Source organism: Nematostella vectensis, chromosome 4 (assembly GCF_932526225.1).
Source record: "Nematostella vectensis chromosome 4, jaNemVect1.1, whole genome shotgun sequence".
Classification (NCBI taxonomy): domain Eukaryota; kingdom Metazoa; phylum Cnidaria; class Anthozoa; order Actiniaria; family Edwardsiidae; genus Nematostella; species Nematostella vectensis.
The window spans coordinates 7,480,288-7,493,840 of NC_064037.1; the positions used below are offsets into that span (position 1 = coordinate 7,480,288).

A 13,553-nucleotide genomic window follows, 5' to 3' on the forward strand; every position below is an offset into this window, starting at 1 on the left:
AGAAAATTTCCAGAAAGTCTATTAAAACTGATTGTTTTAAACAGCTTCCTATGATTATTTTTAGAAATATTTACATTAAACGTTAATATTCTGTGTTGTTTTTAAAGGCTTATCTTTTGGTTTCCCTGTGGTTAACGTCCAACCTTTGTTCTTAGGGAGGGGGAGGGTGAGTTGTTATTGTAATCGTAGCGGTCTTGCTTTGCAACATGGCATCGAAAAGAGCTCTGCATTTTGTGTTTAAAGTGGCCAACCGAACCGAGACTGCAAAGTTTTACCGTGAAATTCTAGGAATGAAGGTAAGATGCATCTAGTTTAGTCTAAAGACTAGATTTTGTTGCGTTTGGGTCAGCTTCAAAATTTTCGAGCTTACTCTATAATTGCCTTTGATAACCTTACTGTACAGGCTTACCTGTTTTTCGTGTGTAACGCCTAGTTCCATGATGATAAACTAACTGGTGTTAAATCTGTTAAGTACATTAGGGAAGCAGGCCTTTATCTTGGAAATGAGAGCTACTCATATCCCGTACATTTCTAATGTGCCTTCACCCCTTCATGCCTAACCTGTATTAAATAAGACTTACGAATCGTGTACCCTCTCCTAATGTATTACTTAACGTTTATCCATTAGGTGCTCCGCCACGAAGAGTTTGAGAAAGGATGCGATGCTGCTTGCAACGGGTATGTGCATAGAACCTACCCATTGCCTTACTTTCCTTTTATTTGCTGCGAGGAGGGGCGGGGGGGGGGGGGGGGGGTACATCATGCCCTTTGTAAAATCTCGGTTTATCTATAGTCCTGCTTTCTTACATTTGGTACAACTTAGGGAAGAGCAGAGCCAGTGATGGCCTAGCAGGCCCATAGCCAGGAGTTTGGGCGGAGGGTTTGTTAGGGAGGACATCCCTCCCTTATCTTTGCCTGCCCCCTACCCCTTACCTTTGACTATCCCATTCCCCCATCTTTGACTATCCCATAGCCCTAATTTTTAGCTATCCACCTCCCCCACAGGCCTGTATGTGGCCTTGAATGGGGCCCCAACTGCCCCCTCCCCCCATAAAATTGGAAGTGCTTGTGATTTTAGGCCAACGCACACATACCTGCATATGGTTTTAAGCATGTAATATATTTTTTGTGATTGAATGCTTGCCACAAGAAATTAAAGGAATGCAAACCCCCTTCTTTTGTGTGGTCTTTTAATATGCTATTTCTCATTAGTCCTTACGATGGTAAGTGGAGCAAGACCATGATTGGATACGGGCCAGAGGATGATCATTTTGTTGTTGAACTCACATACAATTATGGAATCAAGGAATACAAAGTGGGCAATGACTTTCAGGTAATGCCTTGCCAGCAAGCAGGCCTTTGATGGTGCTTTATCAAAGAAGCACAGTTAATGCCAACTCTAAACAAATACTTAAACATAGCAGTTTGATATTTTTATGGCAAAAATAAGGTAAAACAAAGGATCTGCCTCTTGCATAATCAGAACAGATCTAAAAAGCCAGAATTGCAGCCACCAAGACACGGGGTAGGATTACCTGAAAGGGGAAGGGGTTTTGCCTATGGAACTGTCAAATCCTTTCTATTCTATATTAATAATTTAGAGGATAAAATACTTATTCCCCTTTAGGCAGTGCCTAAATCTATTATATTGTTGTAACCTTGTTGTAGATTTTTTTTTCTTCCCCTCTTTTATTTTTTTATTGGGTGTAGGGAGAGGTTCACCTGTTGTTGTTATTCTTTTGTCTGGCTGTTTGCTAAAGCTAGAGATTCTCCACGTTTGCAGGCAGGGTTATTAAAATATGGCTTTTTACTCTAGGGATTAACTCTGCACTCCAAAGATGTAGTATCCAGAGCTAAGGAGCATAACTACAGCATGGAACAAGGCACCAATGGACATTACACTGTTCACTCACCAGGGGGGTACAAGTTCCATCTAGCTGATGAGGAAGCCAGTGGGGGTAAGTGAGGGGGAGGGGTTTGTGGTGACATTTTGCCAATAAGGAGACTTATGGATGGGGGGGGGGGGAGTCTGTGGTGACAGGAAAACATTTATTTAGGGGTGGGGTTCCATCTTGCTGACGAGGAGGCCAGTGGGGGGTTGACATAGATTTTCCAGGGTTTTGCTCAATGGGACCAGGGGCTGGGACTAGTTTCAGGACATCCCATTAAATCCTAGGCCCACTGGAAATTCTGTTCCAAAAAAAGGTCATAATAACAAAGAAATAAATATTGAAGATACTTTATGGGGAAGTAACAGTTATTTGTTTAGATCCAGTAAAGAAGGTCTCCCTTGGAGTTTCCAACCTGTCAAAGTCACTAGAATATTGGAACAAGCTGCTTGGCATGCAGGTTTTCAGTCAGACGGACACCACAGCCATTCTTGGTTATGATGCCAAGCAATGCAAGCTAGAGCTAGTCCAGGTTGGACAAGTAGATCACGGCACAGCATTTGGCAGGATAGCATTCTCATGCCCCAAGGATGACCTACCAGGAATTGAAAGTGAATCCCGTGCTGCTGGTCACACTATCTTAACACCCCTCATCAGCCTGGACACGCCTGGCAAGGCCACGGTGCATGTCGTCATACTGGCTGACCCAGTAAGTGCCAGACAATTGGTCACTAGCAGATCTACTGGGGGGAGGGGGGGGGGGTTAATCCCCCCACAGGCTGCCATTTCTTATTTTCATTCTGTCTGTTCATTCCAAAATCGTTACGAAGGTAAAATAATGACGAAAATTTTTGGGTCAACCCCAACTTTGGCAAAAAGCTAGATCTGCCCCTGTTGGATGGTAACCCCACTAGGCAATATTATGCGTATGCTTAGTATGCTTACAAAGAAGGCCAAGTATTCTTATAACAAGAAGTTCCTATAACTGGCTCCAAATAAAAGCTTAGAATAAGATGCTGGGGTTAGGTTTGGCATGTAGGATGTTTTAATAACATTTTCAGGTATGGCAGAGTTTGTGCTCTCAGTTGCACCATCTAAACTTCAAATGCCATGAAGATCTGAAAATATTCTTTTTAATCTAGGATGGACATGAGATCTGTTTTGTTGGTGATGAAGCATTCAGGAAACTATCTCACGTAGATCCGGAGGGTGATAGGTTGCTTTCAGAGGTTTGTATGTATAAAAATACTAGGAAACTCAAACTATGTGAAGTTTACTAATATCAGTTGCATGTGCATATTTTTTACATGTAAAAAGTTATAGGCACAATGCAAACTTAAAATTTCAATAAGAAATGAAATTAATAAAATGTTTCATACAGGCTCCCAACCGTTGTTCTGAATGGAGCTTCCCTATTGAAAAGTTAATTTGCTTATTGACATCATCACTTCAATATATAAAGTGATTGACAGGCGTGTACACAGGGGGTGCGGCAACTCCCCTTGGCCGCCAAAAAGTGGGTCATTTCTATGCTTTTTCCATATAATATGTATGACTGCGCACCCCACATTAGCCAATCCTGGGTACGCTCCTGATTGGATGCATTGCATGCTATTTGATTCCTTCACAATATATTGCTTTGATTAAAGTATTGTGGCAGAGAGCTGTCAATTTAGAGTGTAAAATTTTTATGTCTTTCCGTTTTCAGGCAATTGCAGCTGATAAAAGTGATGAATATTTTGCCAAGAAAAAGAACAGAGCAACAAAACAATAACCCAGATAAATATTTCTTGTCGTCATACATAATGTTTCTAGATTAAAAGTTTTTAGTATGTATTTGAATTCTCATAACAGACATGACATACATTGCCAGCCAATGAAATAAGAAGAAAGCTTGGTAGGATTAAGCCTGCGAGCCAGCTCTCCTGTGTTGTTTCGTTATTCAGGATCCCCGTGGCGCAAAAAAATCAAGAGTGGGGGGAGGGGGAAAGGAATCCTGACACCCCAAAACAGAAATTTCCATATTTACCCACTGGAGAGCCGGCTAGCAGACTATACAGCACATTGCTTGTTTGACAAAACTACTATAGTGAAGACAAGAAAACCACAAAACAATGTTTATGTACCTAATACCTTCAACAATTTCTGAATAAACAAATATCCAAAATTCACCATATTCCGTTCTTATTGAAAAGGGGGTATATTCATTTATTTACCACAAAAGGGTAATCTTACTTTACGTTCATTAAATATCCCGAGTAAGGGGGAGGGGTGGAGGAAGAGATTTTGACTTAGTTCACCTTAAAATTTCAGATCCCAACTCTTCAGTGTAAAGAAAACAAATGTGCAGCCCCTCCCCCCTTTAACAACCCCCAGGATTTCAGTAGAACTCATACAAAAATTTGTCACCCCTTAGAAAGCCCTTTTTTACGGAGCTTTGGGTGGTTAAAGTTTTTGGGATCCCCCAATATCTTCGCTCCCTCCCTCTTCCCTCTCAGGGTATTTAAAGAACACTCCCATAAGACATGAACTAGCTAGCAAACTAACATATAACACATAATTCCTACTAACATTTAAAAGGTGATTTTTATGATTGTTTATCCCAAAGTACCTTTTGGTTAGAGACAGTTCTACTGAACCCATGGGGGCACCCCTGCATCTAGCTGTGTGCCATTATTAAGAACATTTAAGCAATGATATTGCAAAAGGTTGGGCAGCTAGTCAAAGCTATCTACAAACCCCAGAGGGAGCCTTTTAAAAGGGTGATACAAATGTTATCCGCTGAACCTGAGAGATAATGCCTATAATTTACTCATTTGGTACTGAGATAAAGTTGAAGTGTTTGAAAGAAAGCTTATATGAAATTTTAACAGATTATTGGTGGTTATAATTAATTCTCATCACTGTTTAACCTGGCACTTTGGACTCTAAAGCATCACCCTCCTACCTCACGATGTTGAACTAAACAAGAAGTAACAGAGGCAAAGGCAGGCTGGGGTCCAGTAGTACTGTAAGTCACAGATCAAGCTCAACCTCAAATCGGCACCCTTAGCTCTTGTAATAGGTGAACAGATCCATCTAGAAATTTGCGCTCTCAATACACACATAAAATTAACCATCTTCTCTGCCAACAAAAGGGTTGAGCAGAGTCGAACTCATTTCCCCAGACCCCTCTGACCCCCCTCTAGACATGCATCCAAGAACATTGCCTATAAATGAGCCTATCTAAACTTTAAGGAAAAAGACTATTATATCAGTAGTGACGGTGTAGGTTTTTTGCCAGGCCACGCCTCTTTGGCATACTTCTTCTTAGGTGCCTCTGCTGGTACGCCTGGCATAGCTACAGGCTGCACGACAGAAGGTTGAGGTTCAATGTTTATCTGTTGTTGGTCAGGAGAAATGACCTCGGGAGCTGATGTGATGTTCAGTTTGGGAAGGGATGCAGTAGGGGAGGTTGGACTTGTAGGTTCTTCCCCTGTTGCTGATGGTAGATTGGTGTATAAGCCTTGAGAGTAAGGAAAATTTTGCAGTCGCTTTGTGATGTTTTCCGTCATAGTAGGTCCCCCACCAGGTCCAGCCCCTCGCATTTTCTGTTAGAGAAAACAAGCAAATAAAGTTATAGGGTTATCGAAGCTATCACAGATTTCTGTGAATAACTGGGCCCAATACTAACCTTGGTTGGAACAACAACTGAAGTATGTACCATATTCCTAAACTTCCCCACACTTGGATCAACATCCTCTGCAAAAAAAAAAAAATCAATAACAGGTTCCACATTACACTACAGAATCATTTATTTTTTTTCTGTACTGTTGGCTTTATATTGTATTATATTAAAATTGCACTGAAACATCAAAGGCCTTAATGATTCTAGATTCAATGAAACATCTCATGCCAAGCCTAAGAAATCATAGCAATGTTAATAGAATATGGAAACTTGGATCTTAGGTTTCATGTTTGTTTGTGGATAAATGAATTCCTGTGAAGGAAGTTCTCTACTGTACCTGGATTAATAATCTCTTCTACATCCTTGAAAGCCACAATATGTGATGCTCGTCTCTTGCGCTTGAGGGAAGATAAACTACTAAGACTACTTGTAGACTCTTCCAGACCAACTGACGCTAGACGCTTATTGTGGGCAGTGTTGAACTCTGTGAGATCCTTTAAAAATAAAAAATGTGGATAAGACTAGGAAGAACTAAAGCTCATAATGACAATTGTAAAATGACTTCACAAAGAAACACCTCCAAAACAAATTGACCATTAAATGTCAACTATGTTTACAAAGTAAACTTAATCAAAACTTAACTGAACACCACTGGATAACAGAAATGGGAACAATGCTTTGTTGACTCAAAGCTGTTTACAGAAATGGGAAGTCTATTTCACATAAGTGCACTTCCAGTACTTTGGAACTCACATCAAGCTCTGTATCTGACTCTGGTAATCCTAGCAGTCCCCCTGTAGTACTGTCTTGTGAAATATCACCATCTCCCTTTTCCACCTTGCTCCCTGAGCCAGTAGGCTTCTCTCTGAGAGTATATGTACGAGTTGATGCACCGAACCGTATCACACTGTCAACTTGAACTTGGGTGGGTTTGTTACGCTCAATTCTTATTGTTCCAATGTAGGTGCCATGAGCTGTGACAAATATAATAGTAAGATGTGTAAGAATGTTAAAAAACAGGTGACTCAAACAAACTGCCTGAAATGGGAAGGGGATGTTTGCATAGTGTGACAGAGGTCAGAATGGAAAACCTCGTGACATAGCCACATTGACAGGTGAGCTGTTCAGGTTTGGCTCAAGGTAGTAGGGTAGTTCATGACTTTAGTGACAAGGAGGTAGGAGGATGAAATGTACAAACAAGTTTTTTGGTTTGGGCTGAACTGTTTAGTTTAAGTTTTTTTAGGGTATCCAAACAGGGCTTCATGTTGTCAATTTACCAGAGGAGGGTTTTTAATGAAAAAATAACACCAAAATGAAGACTATGATTTTACATACTACTTCCAAGGTCCACCAAGAAGCATCTTTTGAGGTGCCGATGAAACACCAGAGCTGCATGAACACGCGAGCATGAGGAATGTTCCACCATGAAGTCACAGACGTCCTTGTTTCTCCCAAATAAATAACACGGCTTCTCATCTATGATGAGTTTCTATAAGATAATGTGATGTTAGCTAAACAAGCCACCTATATCTGTTGGTGAGATGTGATGTGACGGTGGTTTCAAACCTATATGTATGGACTTATAGTTGTAAAACAAGCCTCAAGTTCCAACAATGCATGGTTCATTTATAGGGGAAAAGCATATATGAAATAGCCCGCTGATTACCCAATGTGTTTCTCTACATGCGGAGTCAAGGCCATCATCTTGATTTGTTAAGGCCTCTATCTACTGTAAAGCTAGCTTTTTCTGGTAGCTAGTTATGTTGTCCATTTTTCAGTTGGGGTAAGTTATAATTGGTTAAAATGCTGTCAATCATAAAATTACTGATTTCTTGGTGGCCACAACAGCCCATGTAGGGTGGTATGACATAGACAATCAACACAAATACATGATTTTAATCTTCAAGTAGCATTCTTATTTCCATAAAATACCTATGACTGCACCTGCTCTCTTCCTGCCATAGGCAATTTGAATACAAATTTTGTATTCAAAATTGCACAGGGTGGTTTGATTTCTTACATGTCTGGAAGTTGCGACACTACAAATATATCTGTACATGGTAAACTTGAAAGGTTCAGCAAAATTTTACTTAGCATCTGGGCTATTCTATACGACTCTAAGTAGTATTTACAGCAGATCACTATTACTATGTGACACAAAATATAGGCTAATATGGCTTCTCAGACAACTAAATATGATTCACATTATAATGAAAAATACCTCGACTAGTTTGTCCATTTTCATAACATCTAGATGAAGGCCTTGTGTAGGCTTGCCGGCCCTACAAAAAACAAATAACAGCCTCAAAACATCTAAAATGACCCTCAATAGTTGTTTCCCGCAAAGAAAATATCTCTAACCATGAAGGCACTTGGTATGGCAAGGATTTAGCGGCAGGAGAAGGGCCTGATTTCGGGATTTTTTCGGTTCCCGACTCAACCTTAGTGTCCGCCATTTGTTTTCTTCACCTTCAATGAGCAGAAGATAGAGACTGGGACTGAAATACCCGGATGTAAAAATAATTTTCTTTTCCTTTTAATTTCTTATAGCCTTTTTCTTTATACGTTATCCAGGACCTGATCTTCTTGTGTATACATGTAATTATCGTGATAAAGAAATAGAAAATAATGATTTTGAGGGGAAATGCGACGGCGAGCGCACTAACTAACGGCTCCCTGTGTTTTTTGAACTACTACCCATAATCCTTTACACATGTTCATTTCGCGCCACTTTCCGAAAAGCTTTTGGTAAGGAGAGCTTTAGTACGTGTTTTTTTTTCTTATTTCTAATAGATCTAGAAAAAAATGTCAATGAGGGACAGTCACAGACTGTTCTTGAGAGTGTTCATGTCGCGACAGTATCTCTCCGAGGCCGAAATCCAGGAGATTTATCAACGATCGTGCGAAGCATGCCAAGGTACGCGCGAAACTCATACTACAATCGTGGTCACACTGCATTGGGACACAGGGTTCCGGTGCGCTTAAAAAAGCGTGCGCGCATAATCTATTTTTGTTTTGAGTTGAATGCTCCTATAGAACCTTTAATGTCAAAATAACGCAAATCAGGACTGTTTTATTGAATATTAGCTTAGCGTTTATGGACTTCACGAAAAGAGTTTTAACACCCAAGTTATAAGGCCTTGAGTACTGCTTTTACATACTTTATGGAACGAGCCATTTACCGCCCCCTCCGTCTCCCCTCCCCCTCCGTCTTCCCCCCCCCCCCCCCCTCTTCAATGTTGGATGATGCCAACGCCAAAACACTTGACGCAACATTGAAGGGGGGAGGGTTCTAAGGGGGGTTGTAAATATTATTTTACGGATTTTGTGTTCTTGCATGGATTATTGTTTTCAAAATTTGGACAAATTACAACAATGTCCCAATGAATTTTACCATGATTGTAGAGATGTGTTTGTGGTAGTTTAAGAAAAACCAGTCAGTAAAACCATTCTTAGCCAATCAAAGTCTCGCTTTGTGCACTTCCCTGGCTATCCTCTGGACGAAATCCAGACAGTGTCGTGACAGAAAGCCAGGCAACTGCAATAGGCGAGAGATAGCAAGAACCTGATTGGCTTAGAATAATTTGACTGGTGGAAAAGAAAATCTCAAAAGGCAAAAACAAATAGAGGTTTTGAAAATGCCGCGTCGCGATACAATGTATTTGACAGTAAACATAAGAAATCGATAAAACCCGATATTAATTGATAATGATCAATATGATTGAGTACTCTTGGGCTGTGAGTATCGATTATTATCGATTTCCGATATCAATCAATAATAATCAACTGATTAATATCAATTAATATTGATTAACTCGATTAGTTTCCGATGATCGATTTTTATTGATTGGTAGGGCTGGGTGTTATAGAAAGGGCTCTGGCTCTTGCCCAGAGGTTGAAAGTGTGGGCACAGGTCTTTGTCGTGTCAAAGGTGGCTTGAACAAGAAGGACACTCCTGAAACATCAAGATGGAAAGGATGTACCCAATAAAGGACACTCCTGAAACTTCAAGATGGAAAGGATGTACCCAATAATAAAGGCCCCCTTCCCAAAACCATCCAGAGGAGGACCTTATCATTGGTACATCCTTTCCATCTTGAAGTTTCAGGAGTGTCCTTCTTGCTCAAGCCACTGTACACTAAACACTAACTTACTTTAGTATTTTAATGCTATTTTAACAGTTTTTACTTCTCTCTCATCCACTTTTTGTCAGAGGATGCAAACATAGATGAGCTTCAACCATTCATAAACACCATCAATAAGCACCTAAGACCACTGTTTATGGAGGTCCGACAAGCCCAGTCTGAAGATGATGGCACCAAATTCTATGGCTTGGTAGGCAACAATTCCAATATGTTATTCAGACTTTATTAGACATTAATATGGCCATTGATGTGACCAAGAATCTCAGTATAATTATTAAGAGATAACTCCCAGTTTTGGTCAAATCCTCCCAACATCGCTTTAATATTTAAAGGCATAAAGAAATGATTAATAACTGAGAGCATCATTTTGTTATTCTACATGGCCCCCGTGGGTCATAAAATGTCTTGAATGTCATTTTACTTTTTTGTAAGGCCTTATAAAGGTCTTACATTTGGGAAAAGTTTGATTATGGTCTTAGAAAGTCTTATCCCAAATTCGATTTCTAGGAAATACTATGCTATGTTCGATTTATTTCTGTTTTATATTTGTTCAAGTTCATACTGGTATTAAATTTTGAAATTCAATGTCTTGAAAAGTCCTAAAAAAGTCTTAAATTTGTTGGCTATTCAGATGCAGGAACCATATTCTAGCTGAGACCTCTGGTTCTGATTCCATATTTTGCAGGTAAATAACGTTGAAGATGAACACTCCAAGCTTGCGACTGACTACACCACCAATGACATTACTTTCTTCAAAAAAGCTGTAAGTAAAAAAGATGAAAGCCAAGACATAACATGGTAAGGACATTATTGATCTAAAGAAAATGTGTTGGTACTCTTTTATTTTTAGATTGAGCTTGTTGTTGCCGCAGATGATGGCTGGGTGTCTTCCATGGATTTGCTTGAGTTAGGGAGTGAGCTAGAGAAGAAAATGAGCAACTCATACACAGAGACATTGATGAATAAGCTGACCAAGGACAAATGGCTAGAGGAGGTAAGTTTGCTATCACTTTTGTATATTTAGAATGAGAGAGCTAATGTTATGAAAAGACCACTCGTCTGTTGCTACTGTAATCCTGGATTTGGTCAAAACTTTGGCTGAAAACTAATCCATTAAAGCCCAAACCATATCCCATGTTGGTCGGGCTAAGTGGGTTTGGGATTTCCAATGACAAGTGCATTAAGCCATCTGCCTCCTTTCTTCTTAGAAGCATTTTGAAATATATGTAACATACTGTAACACTTTTCCAGGGTTTTCTTGCTTAGTTTAGCTTCAGTGTTTCAGTTCATGTGCTTGCAAATAATAGAGTATACTTTTCAGTGAATGTCTACAAGAAAAAAAGTGTCAAGGCAAGGAGCTCACTGTTTAAATGTAAAAATGTCATAGTTATGCATGTACTGTAGAGACAAGTATAATATATATTAAAAGCAGAAGCTTTTGACAACTGTTACAATAAATCAGATTTGTTTCAATATTTTTAGTCCTCAGGCATCTATTCTCTAGGAGGAAGGGCATTACTTGAGCTAAAACCATATTTAAAGAGGAGCTTAGAAGAATATATTGTAGACTGCATGATGTGCAAACAGATTGTAATTAAGGTAGGTATAGAGAACATTTCTTCTTTCTCCATTTCAAAGTTTTTAGCTAAGCACAGTGCTCCTTGGAGTTTTAAACATACAATTTCTTTTTTCTACAGGGACAGACATGTCCACAATGTAGTGGTAGGCTGCATAAATACTGTGCTGTGGTTTTCTTTTCTAGAAGGTAGGCCTTTATAACCAGCAAAGAAACATAGTGGATGCCAACATTGACAGTTATAGTGATCTAACTGACCTTGTTGGTGCAAGTTACATGACATGGGCACTTATACTTTGTTATGTAAACGCTTTTTATTTCTTCAGTTTGCAATGTTAATTCCTCCTTCTTTAACAGAACACAGCATGTTTGCCCCAACATGGACTGTAATGCACCTTGGCCACATCATGTCCCTACTTTACCACCTGCCCCTCAACGTAAGTATAGAGGAACCCAAGTTGAAAAAACACTTGCTACAGTAAGACAAACAGTTCATCCCCCCCTATGGCAAATACAATTTCTATAATTCAGCCCCCAATACCCCAATATTTAGATATGTATTCTCACTCTTCGGCCCTTAGCATAAAATGTGTGGCCAATGCCTCTTAGGTATTAGAGGCTAATAAAATAAAAAACAATTTCTTTTATAGAAAATAGTCGGCAGTTGAGCACCCCATCACCACCTGTTGCAGGCCCATCAAGAAGTCGTACACGCAAATCTAGATAGCTTTTAACAATCTTTGTAGACTTTACTAGTGTAGTGGCAGATCTAGAAAGGTTTGATCAAATCTTTCTATCCTTTTCTAGTGTCGAAATTTCAGTTATATGGCAATATGTCTATGTCTCGAACAATTCACATAATTTTACATCGCAACCAATAAAACTGTGAACACTTAAGATATGTGTGGAATGTTTATTGCCTCTTATGAATCAGACTTGAGAATTCACACACTGAGACTTGTTAAGACATGTTTCTAGTTGAATGTTTGAATATCTAGTAAGTGATTGATTGGAAGAAACCTTCCATACATATTTTGAGTGTTCACGGTTTTACTGCTCGCGCTGTTATGTTGTCAATTTATGTTTGTCTCCAGAGCTGGGCTTGTAAATATAAAGGCGCTTATGGCAGATCAGCAGACTAATTTTCTAGTGAATGGTGTAGTAAAATTTTTTGGAGTAATCCTGTTTTTGTCCAGCTTTCATCAGTTTTTCAGATTGCATAGTTCATAATAATTTTTATTTAGACCATTGATGCTATAAATATTATTGAAATGGTGTAGAAATTAATGAAAGATAATATTGCCTGTAAATAATACAATAATAACAAAATGATGTTCCTGTTTTGGAAAAAATGTTCCTTTCATCAATTGATTTGTATCTGTGTTTTTCTAATATTTATTTATAAATAAAAAAAACCTTTAAAAGTTTATGTTTTCCAGAAAAAAATTATCCACTCATTGCCCGGAGGGAGCGCAGCGACCGGAGAGCAAGTCTAATCTTGGTATTGCATATGATTTTTCGTGTCCACACCACAGGCTTCCCAGTCAGTTGATTTGTATTTTGATTTCATGCAGATCAGCGGTCTTTAGCGCATGCCCGAGTTTCATATAGTGGATGTGATTTTTTGTGTCTACACCACAGGTTTCCCAGTCGGCTGATCTGTATTTTGATTTTATGCTGATCTGTGTTTTTTTAGTGCATGCGCGAGTTTCATATAGTCAATTTTCCGTGTCCACACCATAGGCTTTCCAGTCGGCTGATTTGTATATTGACTTCATATCGATCAGCGGTGTTTTAGCGCATGTGCGAGTTTCATATGGATGCATCCTGTTCACACCACAGGCTTCCCAGTCGGCTGATTTGTATTATGATTTCATGCTGATCAGCGGTCTTTTTCGAGAACCCCTGTACTGAAACATGTTCGTCCCGTCCTCAGAGCATTCACTTTCTATTTGAAGCTTCTAGTATTAATTTCATAATTTTAAACGAAGGAAATACAGAATCTCAAACCATAATTGAGATATTCTTTTTCCAACCCCAGACAGGCAAGACAGAGTTGAAATAATCTTTGAATATCTCTCCACCCACCCACCCACCCTCCAGAGTACAACACTGGTCTTTTTTTTTCCATGAAACACTAACAAAAGGTATAGTTATAAGTAAGCAACCTCGTCCCCAGGGTCTTCTGGGTAACTTTCAATGTGTCGTCTAGCTAAGACGCCATATTTAAAATTACCCAGAAGACCCTGGGGACGAGGTTGATAAGTAAGACATCA

General features: G+C 39.3%; 3 protein-coding genes across 3 annotated transcripts; 2 read left to right on the forward strand and 1 right to left on the reverse strand.

Moving 5' to 3' along the window:
• The first annotated feature begins 137 nt into the window (after positions 1–137).
• Positions 138–4,060, forward strand: LOC5519616 (glyoxalase domain-containing protein 4). Its single transcript, XM_001639446.3, has 7 exons — positions 138–296; positions 629–678; positions 1,213–1,333; positions 1,817–1,958; positions 2,270–2,598; positions 3,032–3,118; positions 3,598–4,060. The coding sequence occupies exons 1-7, from the start codon at positions 207–209 to the stop codon at positions 3,661–3,663; spliced, it is 885 nt and encodes a 294-aa protein (XP_001639496.1). The 5' UTR covers positions 138–206; the 3' UTR covers positions 3,664–4,060.
• LOC5519617 (nuclear inhibitor of protein phosphatase 1) lies at positions 3,991–8,055 on the reverse strand. Its single transcript, XM_001639546.3, has 7 exons — positions 7,918–8,055; positions 7,778–7,838; positions 6,892–7,045; positions 6,310–6,530; positions 5,894–6,050; positions 5,563–5,630; positions 3,991–5,479 (listed from the first exon to the last, which is right to left on the reverse strand). Exons 1-7 carry the CDS (start codon positions 8,010–8,012, stop codon positions 5,138–5,140), a joined length of 1,098 nt encoding a protein of 365 aa, XP_001639596.2. The 5' UTR covers positions 8,013–8,055; the 3' UTR covers positions 3,991–5,137.
• A 204-nt stretch (positions 8,056–8,259) lies between these two features.
• On the forward strand, positions 8,260–12,704 carry LOC5519618 (non-structural maintenance of chromosomes element 1 homolog). The gene is made up of 8 exons (XM_001639447.3): positions 8,260–8,473; positions 9,770–9,891; positions 10,387–10,464; positions 10,552–10,695; positions 11,184–11,300; positions 11,399–11,466; positions 11,635–11,714; positions 11,928–12,704. The coding sequence occupies exons 1-8, from the start codon at positions 8,362–8,364 to the stop codon at positions 12,002–12,004; spliced, it is 798 nt and encodes a 265-aa protein (XP_001639497.2). The 5' UTR covers positions 8,260–8,361; the 3' UTR covers positions 12,005–12,704.
• Positions 12,705–13,553: the final 849 nt, after the last annotated feature.

Excerpts from the sequence above, each read along its gene's own strand:
- LOC5519617 (XM_001639546.3), bottom strand. The coding sequence starts at position 8,012 with ATGGCGGACACTAAGGTTGAGTCGGGAACCGAAAAAATCCCGAAATCA. Across the intron at positions 6,051-6,309 it reads AGTCAGATACAGAGCTTGAT|GATCTCACAGAGTTCAACAC; the intron begins GTGAGTTCCAAA and ends TTATTTTTAAAG. Across the intron at positions 5,631-5,893 it reads AGAAGAGATTATTAATCCAG|AGGATGTTGATCCAAGTGTG; the intron begins GTACAGTAGAGA and ends TTTTTTTTGCAG.
- LOC5519618 (XM_001639447.3), top strand. The coding sequence starts at position 8,362 with ATGTCAATGAGGGACAGTCACAGACTGTTCTTGAGAGTGTTCATGTCG. Across the intron at positions 9,892-10,386 it reads GCACCAAATTCTATGGCTTG|GTAAATAACGTTGAAGATGA; the intron begins GTAGGCAACAAT and ends CATATTTTGCAG. Across the intron at positions 10,696-11,183 it reads AGGACAAATGGCTAGAGGAG|TCCTCAGGCATCTATTCTCT; the intron begins GTAAGTTTGCTA and ends CAATATTTTTAG.
- LOC5519616 (XM_001639446.3), top strand. The coding sequence starts at position 207 with ATGGCATCGAAAAGAGCTCTGCATTTTGTGTTTAAAGTGGCCAACCGA. Across the intron at positions 1,959-2,269 it reads TGATGAGGAAGCCAGTGGGG|ATCCAGTAAAGAAGGTCTCC; the intron begins GTAAGTGAGGGG and ends TTATTTGTTTAG. Across the intron at positions 2,599-3,031 it reads TCGTCATACTGGCTGACCCA|GATGGACATGAGATCTGTTT; the intron begins GTAAGTGCCAGA and ends TTTTTAATCTAG.